Source organism: Oryctolagus cuniculus, chromosome 16 (assembly GCF_964237555.1).
Source record: "Oryctolagus cuniculus chromosome 16, mOryCun1.1, whole genome shotgun sequence".
In the NCBI taxonomy this organism is placed as follows: Eukaryota; Metazoa; Chordata; class Mammalia; order Lagomorpha; family Leporidae; genus Oryctolagus; species Oryctolagus cuniculus.
Window position 1 is genome coordinate 53471453 of NC_091447.1, and position 14304 is coordinate 53485756.

General features: G+C 61.4%; 1 protein-coding gene across 2 annotated transcripts; it reads right to left on the reverse strand.

Moving 5' to 3' along the window:
* Window positions 1-637: 637 nt before the first annotated feature.
* On the reverse strand, window positions 638-12625 carry HUS1 (HUS1 checkpoint clamp component). Of its 2 annotated transcripts, none has more exons than XM_051853193.2 (7): window positions 12407-12625; window positions 11922-12226; window positions 10565-10672; window positions 9650-9724; window positions 6094-6193; window positions 3950-4069; window positions 638-1837 (listed from the first exon to the last, which is right to left on the reverse strand). In XM_051853193.2, exons 1-7 carry the CDS (start codon window positions 12456-12458, stop codon window positions 1755-1757), a joined length of 843 nt encoding a protein of 280 aa, XP_051709153.1. In that variant the 5' UTR covers window positions 12459-12625; the 3' UTR covers window positions 638-1754. The 2 variants fall into 2 exon arrangements, with proteins under 2 accessions (XP_051709153.1, XP_051709152.2); XM_051853192.2 differs by having other exon boundaries at window positions 3975-4069; window positions 12407-12592.
* Window positions 12626-14304: the final 1679 nt, after the last annotated feature.

Sequence of the window (14304 nt, forward strand, 5' to 3'; positions counted from 1 at the left end):
TGTGGGTGCCCCCTTAGACTGTGGTTTCCTGCGGGTGCCCCCTTAGACTGTGGGTTTCTGTGGGTGCCCTCTTAGACTGTGGGTTTCTGCAGGTGCCCCCTTAGACTCTGGTTTCCTGCGGGTGCCCCCTTAGACTGTGGGTTTCTGTGGGTGCCCTCTTGGACTGTGGTTTTCTGCGGGTGCCCCCTTAGACTGTGGGTTTCTGTGGGTGCCCTCTTAGACTGTGGTTTCCTGCGGGTGCCCCTTAGACTGTGGGTTTCTGCGGGTGCCCTCTTAGACTGTGGGTTTCTGCGGGTGCCCTCTTAGACTGTGGGTTTCTGCGGGTGCCCTCTGTTGACCGACAGCTTTTCAGGCTGGTGGGGGCCGTGGGGAGGCAGAAACAGAGGCCCCACGCGGGCTCCTGCAGCCACGTGGCAGTGGAGACGAAGTCACAGGCCACCCACAGAATCAACACTGGCGATGTCTGGTAACACTCTGCAGGCTGCCTAGTCAGTAAGGCGCTCAGTGACAGAGATGCGAGTCACAAAACTGTGCTCATGTCACTTCGTTTTGCACGATAAAAATCCCCTCCACTATCTAGAGGTAAAATAACAACTTCGTGGCTAGAATTCGTAAACACCAAGGAAGGGAGAGAGGCTTTCCAAACTATGTCTCTGATTTTAAAACATTATTCAACACGATACGGCATCCCGTTCAAACTAGCATTGTGAAGCATCTGAAGTTATTCAAATAGATTAGTTTTACCAAATAAGAAGAAACAAAGGGAGAAATGTTCATTTTTGATGATTTTCCGTTTCTTCACCAAATGATGAGCAACTTAGGTCTTTGTGCTGAGACACTGAGATGACGCCTGTGACACAGGACGGCTGGGATTTCACTGCACGAGAAGCAGGGTGGGCTCGGGTGGGCTCCCTCCCAGGGGAACAAGAGGCACCCCACGGGTGCTAGCCAGCTCTCTAGCATCTAGAAACAACGTTGATCATGGCTCCTGGTTCGGAAGGTGCAGGCCCAGGGCCTCACATGGTGATGGCGCCCTTGCCAGCAGCGACCAGAGGTGGCAGAGCGCGTGTCTGGATGCAGTCTCCAGCGCCGCCCCCAGGGTCCCCCGGGGCTCAGGCTCATCACTGAATGGAATCCCGTCAATACAGCCCCCAGCCCCACCGTCCTCTTTGTGTGGCTGTCTCCCCTCAGACAGGGCTGACTTACAAGCGAGCTTGTGCCACTCGCAACCGCAGAGGGAGGGCCGGCTAAGTTACTACAGCCCAAGGCCAACACTGCCTCAGGGAGACGCCGAGGGGCGGGAACGCGGCCTGCGTGGCTGCTGTCCAAGCACCCGGAGGGGAGTGGGCTTGTGTCTTCGTGCATCAGATGGAGGCGCCACGTGCTGCGGCCCGGAGGTGACTGGGAGGCGGGCCTCCTGTGCCAGTGCCGGTGCCCCGGGTGAGCTGGCGCCACTCTTGCCAGTTCTGACTCCTCCATGGCGTCAACCAGAAACTGCTGCTTAAAGTCTGGATGAACCCTAGCGTTCTCGATGTCTTCAAGGCAAAACCAGACAGACGTGCATAACGCGAAGCAGTGTTTATCCAACTTTCATCATTAATTCCATCTGAAGTTAAAACACTCCAGTAAGCACCGCGGGGAGATCTGCGGCACGGTGAGGACAGACGAACGGCTCAGGACTCCCAGGCACGGCCTCCGCCGACAGGACAAAGGTCTCTGCGCCCGCCGGTCCCGTCCTACCAGGCGAGACGCTGCTAGGACAAGGCCGGGATGAAATACTGGAGGGAGACGTCTTCATGAAGCAGATCAAAGTGAACAATCCTGTTATGCACGATATCTGGGGGAGAAAAACCCACGATTTCAGAGACGTCGTAGCTCACGTGGCTCCCCAGCCAGAGGGCGGCCTGTCCAGCCGCGCCTCCCGCAGAAAGCACCTGCCTCCCCCGAGGACCCGGGGTCTGCAAACTCTGCTCTCGTGGCCCGGGCTGGGGCTGTGTCCTGGCTTACGCGGAAAACTTAGAAAGCTTCCTGACACCCACATCCACAGGACGTGACAGGAGGCAGGAAAAGCGACAGGGTACGGAGAGGAACAGGAGATGCGTGGTGGTTGCTGGCAGCACAGCAGGTGGGAGTGTTGGGGCCAGGCGTCTGCGGCGCCCACAGAACCACCCGAGTGGTGAGCGGCGGGGCCAGCCAGCCGCAGAGATCACCCCAGGCAGCACGCAGTCAAGCAGGCAGACAACTGCTCAGGAGGGGTGCGGAGGAGCACAGAGGAGGTGGGGCGGGGACGGGGTGGGCAGGGGCATGTCCCTGAGGAGGGGCAGCTGGGCCCACACCTGCAGGAGGCTGCTGGGACAGAGTGCGGGGGCAGGACGGTGGCCTGGGGCAGAGACGAAGGAGGTGCACAGAGTTTAGCAGAGGATTTTCCTATTCAACTTCTGCTGCATCACAATTTGCTGGTCCCTGCCCCTCTCTCTCTCTCTCTCTCTCTCTCGCTCGCTCTGCTACACCGGGGCACACCACAGTGGACACCCGAGAGCTAGCCACCCTTGCTGGTAAGAACGCTCCTGTGTGGGGCCGGCACTGTGGGGTTGATACCCTGGCCTGAAGTGCCAGCATCCCATATAAGCACCAGTTCGAGTCACAGCTGCTCCTCTTCCAACCCAGCTCTCTGCTGTGGCCTGGGAAAGCAGTGGAAGATGGCCCAAGTGCTTGGGCCCCTGCACCCGCATGGGAGACCGGAAGAAGCTCCTGGCTCCTGATCGGCACAGTTCCAGCTCTTGTGGCCAATTAGGGAATGAACCAGCGGATGGAAGACCGCTCTCTCTGCCTCTCCTCCCTCTGTGTAACTCTGACTTTCGAATAAATAAATAAATCCTAAAAACAAAACAAAACAAAACAAAAAACCGCTCCTGGTGTGTGGTCTGTTGGCCATGGGTGACTGCTAGGAGGCAGGACAGCTGCAGTGCTGTGCAGGCCCCGCCCAGGGCCGCCATCCAGGGGCTCCACCCTGTGCACTCCTGGCACCAGGGCCCTGCTGGGTGGGCCAGGGCAGGACGTCATCCAGGACTCGCTGGAAATGCAGTTCCGAGGTTGCCCAGGGCCACACACGCAGAGTCGTGTGCAGGTCTGCCTCAGGGGACCCGCAAGCACACCAGCGGCAGGAGAAGTGCTATTTCCCACGCACCACGCACCACGCAGCTCACACCTCCCCTGACTCCGACACCGCCTCTGCACCACCCGGGGGCTCTCCTGCAGTCTCTGGCTGCTCTTCCGGCCTCTCACTCAGGACCAGGCCCTGCCTCCCTCTGCACAGTGAGGCTGTGAAGTTTCGGAGGCGCAGCCCTGGCCTTCCTCCTCCTCAGCTCTGTGCACGAGGGCCTGGGAGCCGCCCCCCACGGCCAGGCCGCAGATTCCCTTCCGTTGCGGAAACGCTGGTAGCAAGGAGGCAGAAAGAGCCGTGAGGGCAAAACCCGCAGAGCAGCCCTGTACTGTGCTTAGCGGACGAAGGCGGGGCAGGTGTGCATCTCAGAGACGGGACCAGGCCCAATCCGGAGGGCCACGCACAATCAGCGGGCAGCAGACAGAGGACACAGACAGCAGGGCGGAAGCTGGAGCTAACGCAGAACCGCACGGGGGCTGAGTCCACCACACCAGAGCGTGCTGAGCGCTGATGACCCCGCAGCCCTCCCGTCTTCCTCTCCAGGCACACCCCTGTGTGATGGACACGTGGAGCGGCCCGCGGCCCACCTGCCAGGCGGCGTGGCCTCAGGCTTCCGGCGCCCCTCTGCTGCCACCTCTGGGTCCTTCTGAACCCAGGAGCCTTAAGCAACCAGCGGTAGAGTCAGAGCCACCCACCCACGCTCCTGGTCTCCAAGGCCGTGCGTGGTCTCCCGACCACGGGGGACTAAGGAACACAGAACATGAAGAACAAGGCAAGGGCACTCACTGCACAAGGCCCTCGTGGGGTTCACCTGCTGCCCCGCCAGGAGCTGCAGCAGCTTCCTGATGTCTATCTGCACTTCGGCCATCTGGTCCGGGCTTCTGTCTTGAGAGGCATTTTCAGAGGCTAAAATGACATCAATGTTTACTTTTTTTTTTTTTGACAGGCAGAGTGGACAGTGAGAGAGACAGAGAGAAAGGTCTTCCTTTGCCGTTGGTTCACTCTCCAATGGCCGCCGCGGCTGGTGCGCTGCGGCCGGCGCACCGCGCTGATCCGATGGCAGGAGCCAGGAGCCAGGTGCTTTTCCTGGTCTCCCATGGGGTGCAGGGCCCAAGCACTTGGGCCATCCTCCACTGCACTCCCTGGCCACAGCAGAGCTGGCCTGGAAGAGGGGCAACCGGGACAGAATCCGGCGCCCCGACCGGGACTAGAACCCGGTGTGCCGGCGCCGCTAGGCGGAGGATTAGCCTAGTGAGCCGCGGCGCCGGCCCATCAGTGTTTACTTTTAAAAAAACATGTATTTATTTACTGGGAAGGCAGGGCAAGAGGGAGAGGGATACACCTTAGAGAGATATCTTCCATCCTCTGCTTCATTCCCGCAATGGCCGCAACAGCCAGGTCTGGGCCAGGCCGAAGCCAGGAGCTGCATCTGGTCTCCCACAAGGGTGGCAGAGACCCACGTCCTCGGGACATCACCCACTGCTTCCCTGACGCATCAGCAGGAAGCCGGATCAGAAGTGGAACGTCTGGGACCTGAACTGCCATCCCACACGGGACACCAGCATGAGAGGCCACACCGCTGGCCTCTCATCACTATTTTCTCATCAGCATTTTAAAACGTAGCCAGACACCTGAGGCACTTTTACTTAGGTAAGTAACACATCTTACCCCTCATTTCGGCTTCCTGGAGAACAAGTGCAAGTTGTAAATGCTGTCCCTCCTGGTACCAGCCACGTAAAACACTGCACTAATTCCCAGCCATCTTCCCTTACACAGCATAAACACATGGCTCAAGCTCCCCGTGGTGGAAGGACACCATCCTCACTGGCACTCGCTGTGCACTGAAGAGTGAAACGCACACAGCTCACGCAAGGCCTCTCAGGGTACAGCCAAGTGCAGAAAAGAGGTGCTTTCAGGCATCCCATATGGGCGCCGGTTCAAGTCCTGGCTGCTCCACTTCCCATCCAGCTCTCTGCTGTGGCCTGGGAAAGCAGTGGAAGGTGGCCCAAGTGCTTGAGTCCCCGCACCCACGTGGGAGACCTGGAAGAAGCTCCTGGCTCCTGGCTTCAGATTGGCGCAGCTCCAGCTGTTGCGGCCATCTGGGGAGTGAACCAGTGGATAGAAGACCTCTCTCTCTGTTTCTACCTCTCTCTGTAACTCTGCCTTTCAAATAAATAATAAATTAAAAAAAAAAAAAAAAAGAGGTGCTTCAATGGAACACACCAAATGTACACCCTGCTTTGTGCGCATCAGGCACCAAAACAGCCGTTAGGCACCGTACAGCCATGCTCGCCAGGATCTCTCAGCAGCAGCACGAGTCCCTCATGCCACACCAGCGTCTGCGTCTGTACTCAAGCACACTTGAACACGCGGCTTACCTCTAAGTGCCTGGCTGATCTGCTGCGCACTGTGTGTGCATCAGTGTTTCTCTGTCAGCAGCAGGTGCCGTGACCTGGTCCTGGCCCCACTCCTTGCCGAAGCAGCCCCGGGACCCTACAGCCTACAGCCTAGCCTCCCAGCCCCAGAGGCTCACTGCTCACCACCTGCTCAGTGCCGAGTGCACCGACTCCACGTCCCTTACTGTCTCGTGTAAGGTGACAAATGGGACCACCAGGATCGGTTAATCCGATTCCCTAAGTGCAGCAGTGACTCGGAGAAAACAGAAGCCAGCTCCGCCTCCCTGACTGCGTTCCTGGAGAGGAGCACACAGGCAAGAGCCGGGCCTGGGAGGCGTGAGCGCGACTGCAATCCAGAGGCGCCCTGGCTGCAGGTGGCCCGGCCGCTGTGTTGCAGGACAGGTGCAGAGGTCCTAACGCCTGTCCTGTCCCTAAGCAGCAAACAGAATTTCAACCTTAACCCTGAGACCTCTGCAGATGCCCGTCTGAATCCATCCGTTTGCCAAGCGGAACACAGCGCATCAGACAACTTACCCAGCGGGGGGTTCCCCAGATCTCTGAAGTGAGTCGTCACGCACACAAGCTCGGTTTCTATTTTCAAGTTCAGCTCTCCATTGAGGTTCGCCTCGATAACCTGCAAAGTGCAGAGTTTACATGATTTTAGAGCAGGCAGGCGAAAGGAACAGCCCCAGGGCCTCAGTTTCCACACAGCCTGGTGAGGAGGTGTGCACGGTCTCGGAGCACTCGGGGACAGCGAGGCCCGAGAGCGAGGACCTGCGGGCAGACGCGGCAGAGGCCCGGCTGGCACATCCCCCTCTGACCCGGTCACTGCCGGGCCGGGGCTAGGGCCGCAGTGGAAGGAACGGGAGCAGCGCCCTTCAGAATCAAGCAGCCCAGCATGAGGGGCGCAGCACGGCGGCTCGCCCAAACTGAGAGCTCGGGATCACGAGAAATCCAGACGGAATTCAGGCAAGGAAGCGAAAACAGAGAAGACCACCTTCTCTGTGCACGGGCACGCGGCGGGCACAGCCATGGGCGCCGGGGTGGGAAGGCGAGACGGGAAAACTGCCAGTCAGAACCAGGGGGACAAGGAGCCAATCAGAACCGCGGAGGAGAAGCGCGGGAAGGAAACAGGGCACAGCCTGGGAAGCGGGCAATGCCAAGCGAGCCGCCGAAAACCAAAGCCGTGCAGGGCACCGACAGCCGTGGTCGGGCTGCCCCAAAGGAGGGAGACGGCCACGCACTCGATGGGCCTCCGCACACACGGGCAATCCCAGGGTATGCAGTGCCCCTGCCTCAAATCAGCGAGGGGTCTCAGAGTTCATGGAAAAGGCATATGCTGGCAAAACTAGGCGTGGATTCGAGAACTTCTCTGCGCCACAGTTAGCCTGTCTGTTACTACCATCTGTGAGACAGTTAGCCTGTCTGTTACTACCATCTGTGAGACACTCCCAAGTCCCTCGAGTGAGACAAGTCAGTGTGGAATCAGAACTGGCCTCCGGGCCAGCCGCGTTACCCCAGCACAAGCCGTCGTCGGGGCGCCCGGCAGCTGCAAGGTGGGTGCAGCAGCGAGAGCCCCGTGGGAGGAGTGCGGGGAAGCCTGCCGTGCTCGGCTCCGCTCCAGCCCAGCGAAGGTCACTTAGCGTGCCACACCCCTGCGCCCTGGCATCTCTGTGCCCTGGAACTCCTCGTTCCAGAAACAAAGTGAGATTGTTTGAGCCTGGGTGAGCTCTTACTTCTCAGCCTTTGACATTTAATAGAAAAAAAAATCATCTCGTTAACGTCCCTTTGAATGAGAAATAACTTTTCAACCCGTTCCTTCCACGAACCCGGAAATGTGTGTCCCGTTTCCTGAGCCCCTCTCCCGCAGTCACGAACAGCACGAGAGGCACGTCCCCTGGGCCGCTCCGGGCTGCTCGCTGGGCGACGGCTTGGTAGGTTTTGAGCTGAATCAACACCTTCTCTTGAGAATCGGCTGCATGGGTATTTGACTGTAGCACCTGGAGCTGACTGCGTGCTGGGGCTCTGTGAACACGGCACGCGACGTGCGCCGCTTGTGTTCAGCAACCACGCCCAGGATTGGCAAATTCCCACTGGTTTTGAAAAGCTACAGTTTTAGATATTGTGTGTGTGTGTGTGTGTGTATTTTTTTCCTCCAAAGAAAACAACCTGCAATAGCTCTAGACTTGTTTCAGGCTTAATGGTCCCTTATGTTTTCCTCAATTCCCAAGACGTCAGTAATAGAACAAACCTTAGATTCCAGCTCGTGCCTGACGCCACCCAGGTCTGGCCGAGGAGGCGTTCAGTCAACACCCAGAAGGGGGAACAAGCAGCTACCGCAGAGCGTCACTGCCTGCTGGTCCAGGACCCAGCGACATCTGACCCCTGAAGGTCAGGATCACATGCCACCTCTCGGGGACTGCGGCCCCACTCTGACCCACGGCGTGCTGACGGATGGCTGACTGCACCGGGCACCTAACTCACCTCTACGTTTCCAAAAAGTGCCAACTCCGTGTGCGACGGACCCAGCAGCAGGTGCGTGGCTCCAGCGCCTTCCCTCCCACGACATGAAGCCTCTCACCCCCCACCCAGCTCTCCAGCGCCTTCCCTCCCACGACATGAAGCCTCTCACCCCTCACCCGGCTCTCGTCTGAATCACGAGGCTAAGCCCGGGAAGCTCCTCTCGGGCAACGTCTGAGGTACAACATCCCGGGAGCTGGTCTGAAACCCAAAACCTCGGGCCAGCTCAGACCTCCCAAATCTAACCCTGAACCTGAACCAGATCCAGGGGACTGACAAGCACAGCAGACGAGGGACCTGCTGGGGCCCTGGCCACCTCTTCTGTCTGGTCTGAGCCCACATACCTGCTGTCCCCAACATCACTTCCCACATTAAATGCAGGGAGGAACTGCATGCCCCCGGCAGGAAGGAGGACGCCGTCAGTGCTGCGCCTCTTACGTTCCTACCGCACCGCCTGTAGCCTTGGGACCTGAAACACGGGCCCCCAGCTAGCGCCCACTATGCACACTGAGACGCCAACTTGTTCACCTCCCTGACCAATTCCAGACCGCAGACCACTCCGCGGACGTCCACGTGCTCTGTGAGCACTGCACAGACAGACAAACAGCCCTGTGATCCTGCGGGCCCTCCCACTGCTCTACTCCGCTGACACTGCCTCTGGACAGACAAACGAGCAGATCCTACAATTAACCGCCCAACCTTCTCCCCTGGGCCTTTCAGTCTCTCCAAAGGACAGCCGACCCTAGAGGAAGCCAGCCTGCCAACAGCCCCACAACACCATCACAGGGCCCAACAACAGCTCCACAACACTGTCACAGGGTGCACACGGCCTCAGCACAGCCTAACAATAGCTCCACAACACTGTCATAGGGCCTGACAACAGCTCGACAACACTGCCACAGGGCGTACACTCTCAGTACAGCCTGACAACAGCTCCACAACACTGCCACAGGGCGTACACTCTCAGTACAGCCTGACAACAGCTCCACAACACTGCCACAGGGCGTACACTCTCAGTACAGCCTGACAACAGCTCCACAACACTGCCACAGGGCGTACACTCTCAGTACAGCCTGACAACAGCTCGACAACACTGCCACAGGGCGTACACTCTCAGTACAGCCTGACAACAGCTCGACAACACTGCCACAGGGCGCACACACTCAGCACAGCCTGACAACAGCTCCACAACACCATCACAAGGAGGGCCTGACAACAGCTCCACAACACCATCACAAGGAGGGCCTGACAACAGCTCCACAACACCATCACAAGGAGGGCCTGACCTGACGACAGCCCCACAACAGGGTCACACGGCACACACGTGTAATTCCATTTTCTGCCATCTTCCTGAAGCACCCTCGCACTGCAGCACAGGGAGCGGGGCAGACGTGAAGGCCATGGCAGTGAGTGAGGGCTGAGAAGCACTCACCCCAGGGCGCGACTGCAGCTCTCAGCGGCGCCTCGTGGGGCGCCTGCCCACCTCGACACCCTCCCAGCGCCTCCAGGAGGGGCAGCCCTCAAGGGCCCCCCCAGTCCCGCACAGACTTTTCTGAGAAGCTTCACTTACAAGGTGGTTGCTGATGTTTTTCATCTTTTCCACAACACTCCTCATGGTCTTCAGGACAGGCAGATAAATGCTCACCTAAAGAACCAGGGAGAACAGTGCAAGCATGAAAACACGAGCAGCGCATGATAACGACAGATTCCTGACTGACTCTGGAATGCACGCACGCTTGCGTCCTGCTTTTAAATGATCTGAATGAAGCTCTTCAAAACACAGGGGACCCGTTTTTCTAATTTCATTAACTCACAGCAATGAAACAAAACTGGAGCACGGCATGCCTGCTCTGCCCCCCTGGGCGGCTTGTCCCTAAGCACCTAAGAAGGACGGCGGCGCTCAGCGGGGCCTCTTCCGAGCTCTGTGCACGACAGGGAGCAGTCACTGCGCCACCCCGAGGCCACGTCACCCGTGTGCTTCATCCAACGCTGCCTTTTCCCAAGTCCAGGCGGCCCTCGGCGGAGCCCAGTGATCATCTGTCCAGCACAGCGTTGAATTTCTTCTGCAGCAAACGGTGAGCAGGAGGCCAGGCCCTTGGGCATCGTCTTTACTCTCCACGGCGCTCGGTCACGATCACGCCCTCCTCCCGGCTCTGTGACACACATCCAGACGGCTGGGTCGCGGGACTCGGGTCCTCAGAGACCCGAGCTGACCACTCGGTGCCGCTTCAGGCCTGTCCCGGTGCTGTCACTGAGAGCATGGCACGTCCATCAGACGCGATCGTCTCTCAAGATCTTTTTTGCAAATAACAAAGGCATGACTCAGATTTCTCCTTGAACAGCCCTAAAAATGAATGCCACTTTCTCTTCAGGCCCTACACAACTCTAAAACAAACATGAACGCACCCTAAGATCAATCAAAACCACAGAATTCAAACCCCGCCCTTCATGTGCCCCGAGGGGCGAGCCCGCAGACAGCACTTACGTCGGAATCTGGGATGCAGGGCTCCCGGAAGTCCCTCCACAGTCTCCTAGGGATGACCTTTATGGGGATGTCGTGCGTCACGATGCGACTGCTGCTTGACACGGATATCTGGAAAGACAAGAATTAAAAATGGTTCTGCTATCCGTGCTAAAAAGCCAAGTTACTGAGGACCAAAAAGTTGAACTATCTGAGGGAAGCCGAATGCTGTCAGTACATTCTCTCAAAACCCACTCAGCCAGGCCGAGGGAGCACCGTTCTGCCGGCACCTGGGAAGCGGGCCCTGATGTTCCGGCAGAACCGGGACACAAAAAAACGGCAAGACGGCACGAGGTGCTCGATACAGCCTGGAAGGAAACGCAGGAGCGAGACTAGGCAGAGCCCGAGGGAGGCTGCTCAGACTGGGAGGTCACCCGCAGATGCTGCCAAGGCCAGCAGAGGCAGCCGGGCTGGCGGCACCGGGCGAGGGGCCGCGCCCCAGACAGCACTCCAGAAAACAGCCCAGCAGAGCGCGGGGCAGACGCAACGCTGCCTGCCGCGGGGAAGCCACGGGGAAGCCGCTCAGCTCCCGCGGCTCATCCTCTGCTGGAAGCTTCAACCATCCAGATCTGTGGCGAGGGGCTCTGAGGGGCTCCAGCCAGGCCGTGAGTACCGGCCCGCTGCAGAGAGCTGAGGAGTCGTCTTCCACAGAGCTGGGGCTGAACACCATCGTCACCGCAGGTTGTAGAGTGAGACACGCAGAGAAGACGCGGGGACGGGGCGGGGGAGGCGGCCGCCATGCCCAAGAAGGACTCAGCCCGTGAGTCAGCGAGTCGGCGAGCTGCAGCACTGGGCCGCGGTGGTGTCTGACTGGGCCCTGAAGGCCTTGTGAGGAAACGGGAGCCACCGAGGGGCCCTGCGTGGGCTGACTCGCGGCAGCAAAATGAGAGGAAGCCACTGCCCGCAGACGGCCTGGGAGAGCACGGCTAAGGGGAAGACGGACAGAAACGGCTGTCTTTGATTCAATTTCTATTTATTTGGAAGGCAGAGCAGCGGAGACAGAGACGTCCCGTGTGCCAGTTCCCTCTCCAAATGCCCCGGACAGCCGGGACTGGGCAGGCAGAAGCCGGGAGCTGGGGGCTGGGTGGCAGGGGCCCAGGGCGGGGCCAGCCGTCACCTGCCTCCCCAGGGGTGCACCAGCAGGGCGCAGGAGGCCGAGCTGGCACTCGCACCGGCACTGGCATCCCCAGCACCAGCGCGGCCACCACTCCCAGACTCACGGGGGCCGGGGCGGCGCGGGTTCCACCGGCTGCCAAGGGCGGGGGCTGCCTGGACTCCGTGCGACTGGAAATGAGCCCCCCGCGGGCCGCCCGCCGCTCACCAGCTCCACCGAGACGGTGAGGCACGGGAAGTGCCTGTTGGTGAGCTTGACCTTCAGGGCCCGGGCGTTCTGCGCCGTCTTCAGGGCCCGGGCGAGGTTTTCGGACGTCAGCTCCAGGTAGATCTCGTTGTTGTCCGCGGAGACGCCCTCCATCTGAAACTCGCTGAAGAAGTCCTCCTGCTGCAGCTCGCACCACAGGCTCGCGCCGCCGCCCGCCAGCTTGTCCGACAGGATGAAGTTGAGCTTGTCCGGGCTGATGCGCAGCGCGCACGTCTTGGCCAGCTTGGCTACCATGTTGCTGACGCCTGCGGCGGGAAGCGGGCACGGAGACAGAGTCGCGCGGCGCGCCGGCCCCGGCCCTCAGCGCCCCGGCCCGCTTCCCGCTTCCCGCGCCGGCCCGCCGCGGGGGACGAGCTCCGGAGACGCCCCGGGCGCCCGCCTCGCCCCGAGCGCGCCCTGCCCGCCCCGGCCCGCGCCCCGCTCACGGGTGAAGTGGTTCAGGCAGCCCGCGTCCACGATCTTGGCCCGGAACTTCATGTCGGCGCCGGGGAGCGCGGTCGGCGGCGGACACGCGTCCCGCCTCGAGCGGCCCGGCCCGGAAACGCGGCTGCGCAGAGTGGTTCCGCCGGCTCCCGCCTGAGGCCTTGCCGGGGCGTCCTGAGCCCGCCCCCAGGGAGGAGGGGCCTGGCCACGCCCAGGGAGAGGCGGGGCGTCCTGAGCCCGCCCCCAGGGAGGAGGGGCCTGGCCACGCCCAGGGAGAGGCGGGGCCTCCTGAGCCCGCCCCGGGGGAAGAGGGACCTGGCCACGCCCGGGGAGAGGCGGGGCCTCCTGATGCCGCTCCGGGGAAGGCGGGGCCTCTTGATGCCGCCCCGGGGAGGCGGGGCCCCTGACCAAGCCCCCAGGGAGGAGGGACCTGGCCACGCCCCGAGGAGGCGGGGTCTCCTGAGCCCGCTCCGGGGAAGGCGGGGCCTCCTGAGCCCGCCCCGGGGGAGGAGGGACCTAGCCACGCCCAGGGAGAGGCAGGGCCTCCTGATGCCGCTCCGGGGAGGCGGGGCTTCCTGAGCCCGCCCCGGGGGAGGAGGGACCTAGCCACGCCCAGGGAGAGGCGGGGCCTCCTGATGCCGCTCCGGGGAAGGCGAGGCCTCTTGATGCCGCCCCGGGGAGGCGGGGCCCCTGACCACGCCCCGAGGGAGGAGGGACCTGGCCACGCCCCTAGAGGGGTGGGCCCTAGTCGGGCCCCGGATGGGGACTGCCGCGTGCGGGGCAGGGGTGGGGGGTCTGCCCCCAGGACGTCGTGACGCGGGTGTCCGGATCTTGAGAATATCCAGATGAAACTAAGCCCTCGTAAAGCATTAGAGGAAGTACCGCCCCAGAGCGGCGGCCCCGAACCTCGGGCTGGGAGCGGCGTGGTGACTGGGACCCGGGGTGCCGGGGGCCGGGGTCCTGCCGCTCCCCGCCCCCGTCAGGCCGGTAACCTCTCCGTCTGGGGGAGGTCAGGCCGATTCCTTCTCCGTCATCACCCCTCCCACCCCCGTCAAGGGATTCCTTCCTCATCACCACCCCCCAGTCAGGGCGATTACCGCCCCCCCCTCCCCCGTCATGGTGATCCCACCCCTCCCGCAGACCGCTTGCCTCTCCAGCTCAGTGATCCCCCCTCCCCCATCAGGGCGATCCCCCCAGTCAGGGAGATAGGGTGACTCCCCCCTTCAGATAGGGGACTCCCCCAGTTTCCCCCCACAAAAGGCCGATCCCCCCCATCAGGGTGCTTCCCCTCATCAGACCTGTTCCCACCCCCCCCACAATCAGGCCGGTCCCCCACCATCAGGGCACTTCCCCCCCATCAGGCCAGTCCCCCCATCAGGCCACTTCCCCCCTATCAGGCTGGCTCCCCCCCATCAGGCCCGTCTCTCCCCCACACCAGACTGGTTCCCCCCATCACAGCACTTCTCCCCCATCAGGCCGCTTCCCCCCTATCAATCTGACTGCCCCCCATCAGGCCTACCCCCTCCCATCAGGCCAGTCTCCCCCATCAGGCCGCCCCTCATTAGGCCAGTTCCCACCCCGACAGGGTGACCCCCCACAATCAGGCCGGTCCCCCACCATCAGGCCGCTTCCCCACATCAGGCCAGTTTCTCCCCATCAGGGCGCTTCCCCCCATCAGGCCGGCCCCCCCATCAGGCCGGTCCCCCCCCATCAGGCCGCCCCCCCATCAGGACACTTCCCCCCATCAGGCCAGTTCTCCCCCATCAGTCCAGTTCCCCTCCATCAGGCCGCCCCCCCCAATCAGGGCAATCCCCCCCTATCAGGCCGGTTCCCCCCATCAGGCTGGTCTCTCCCCCACACCAGACTGGTTCCCCCCATCACAGCACTTCTCCCCCATCAG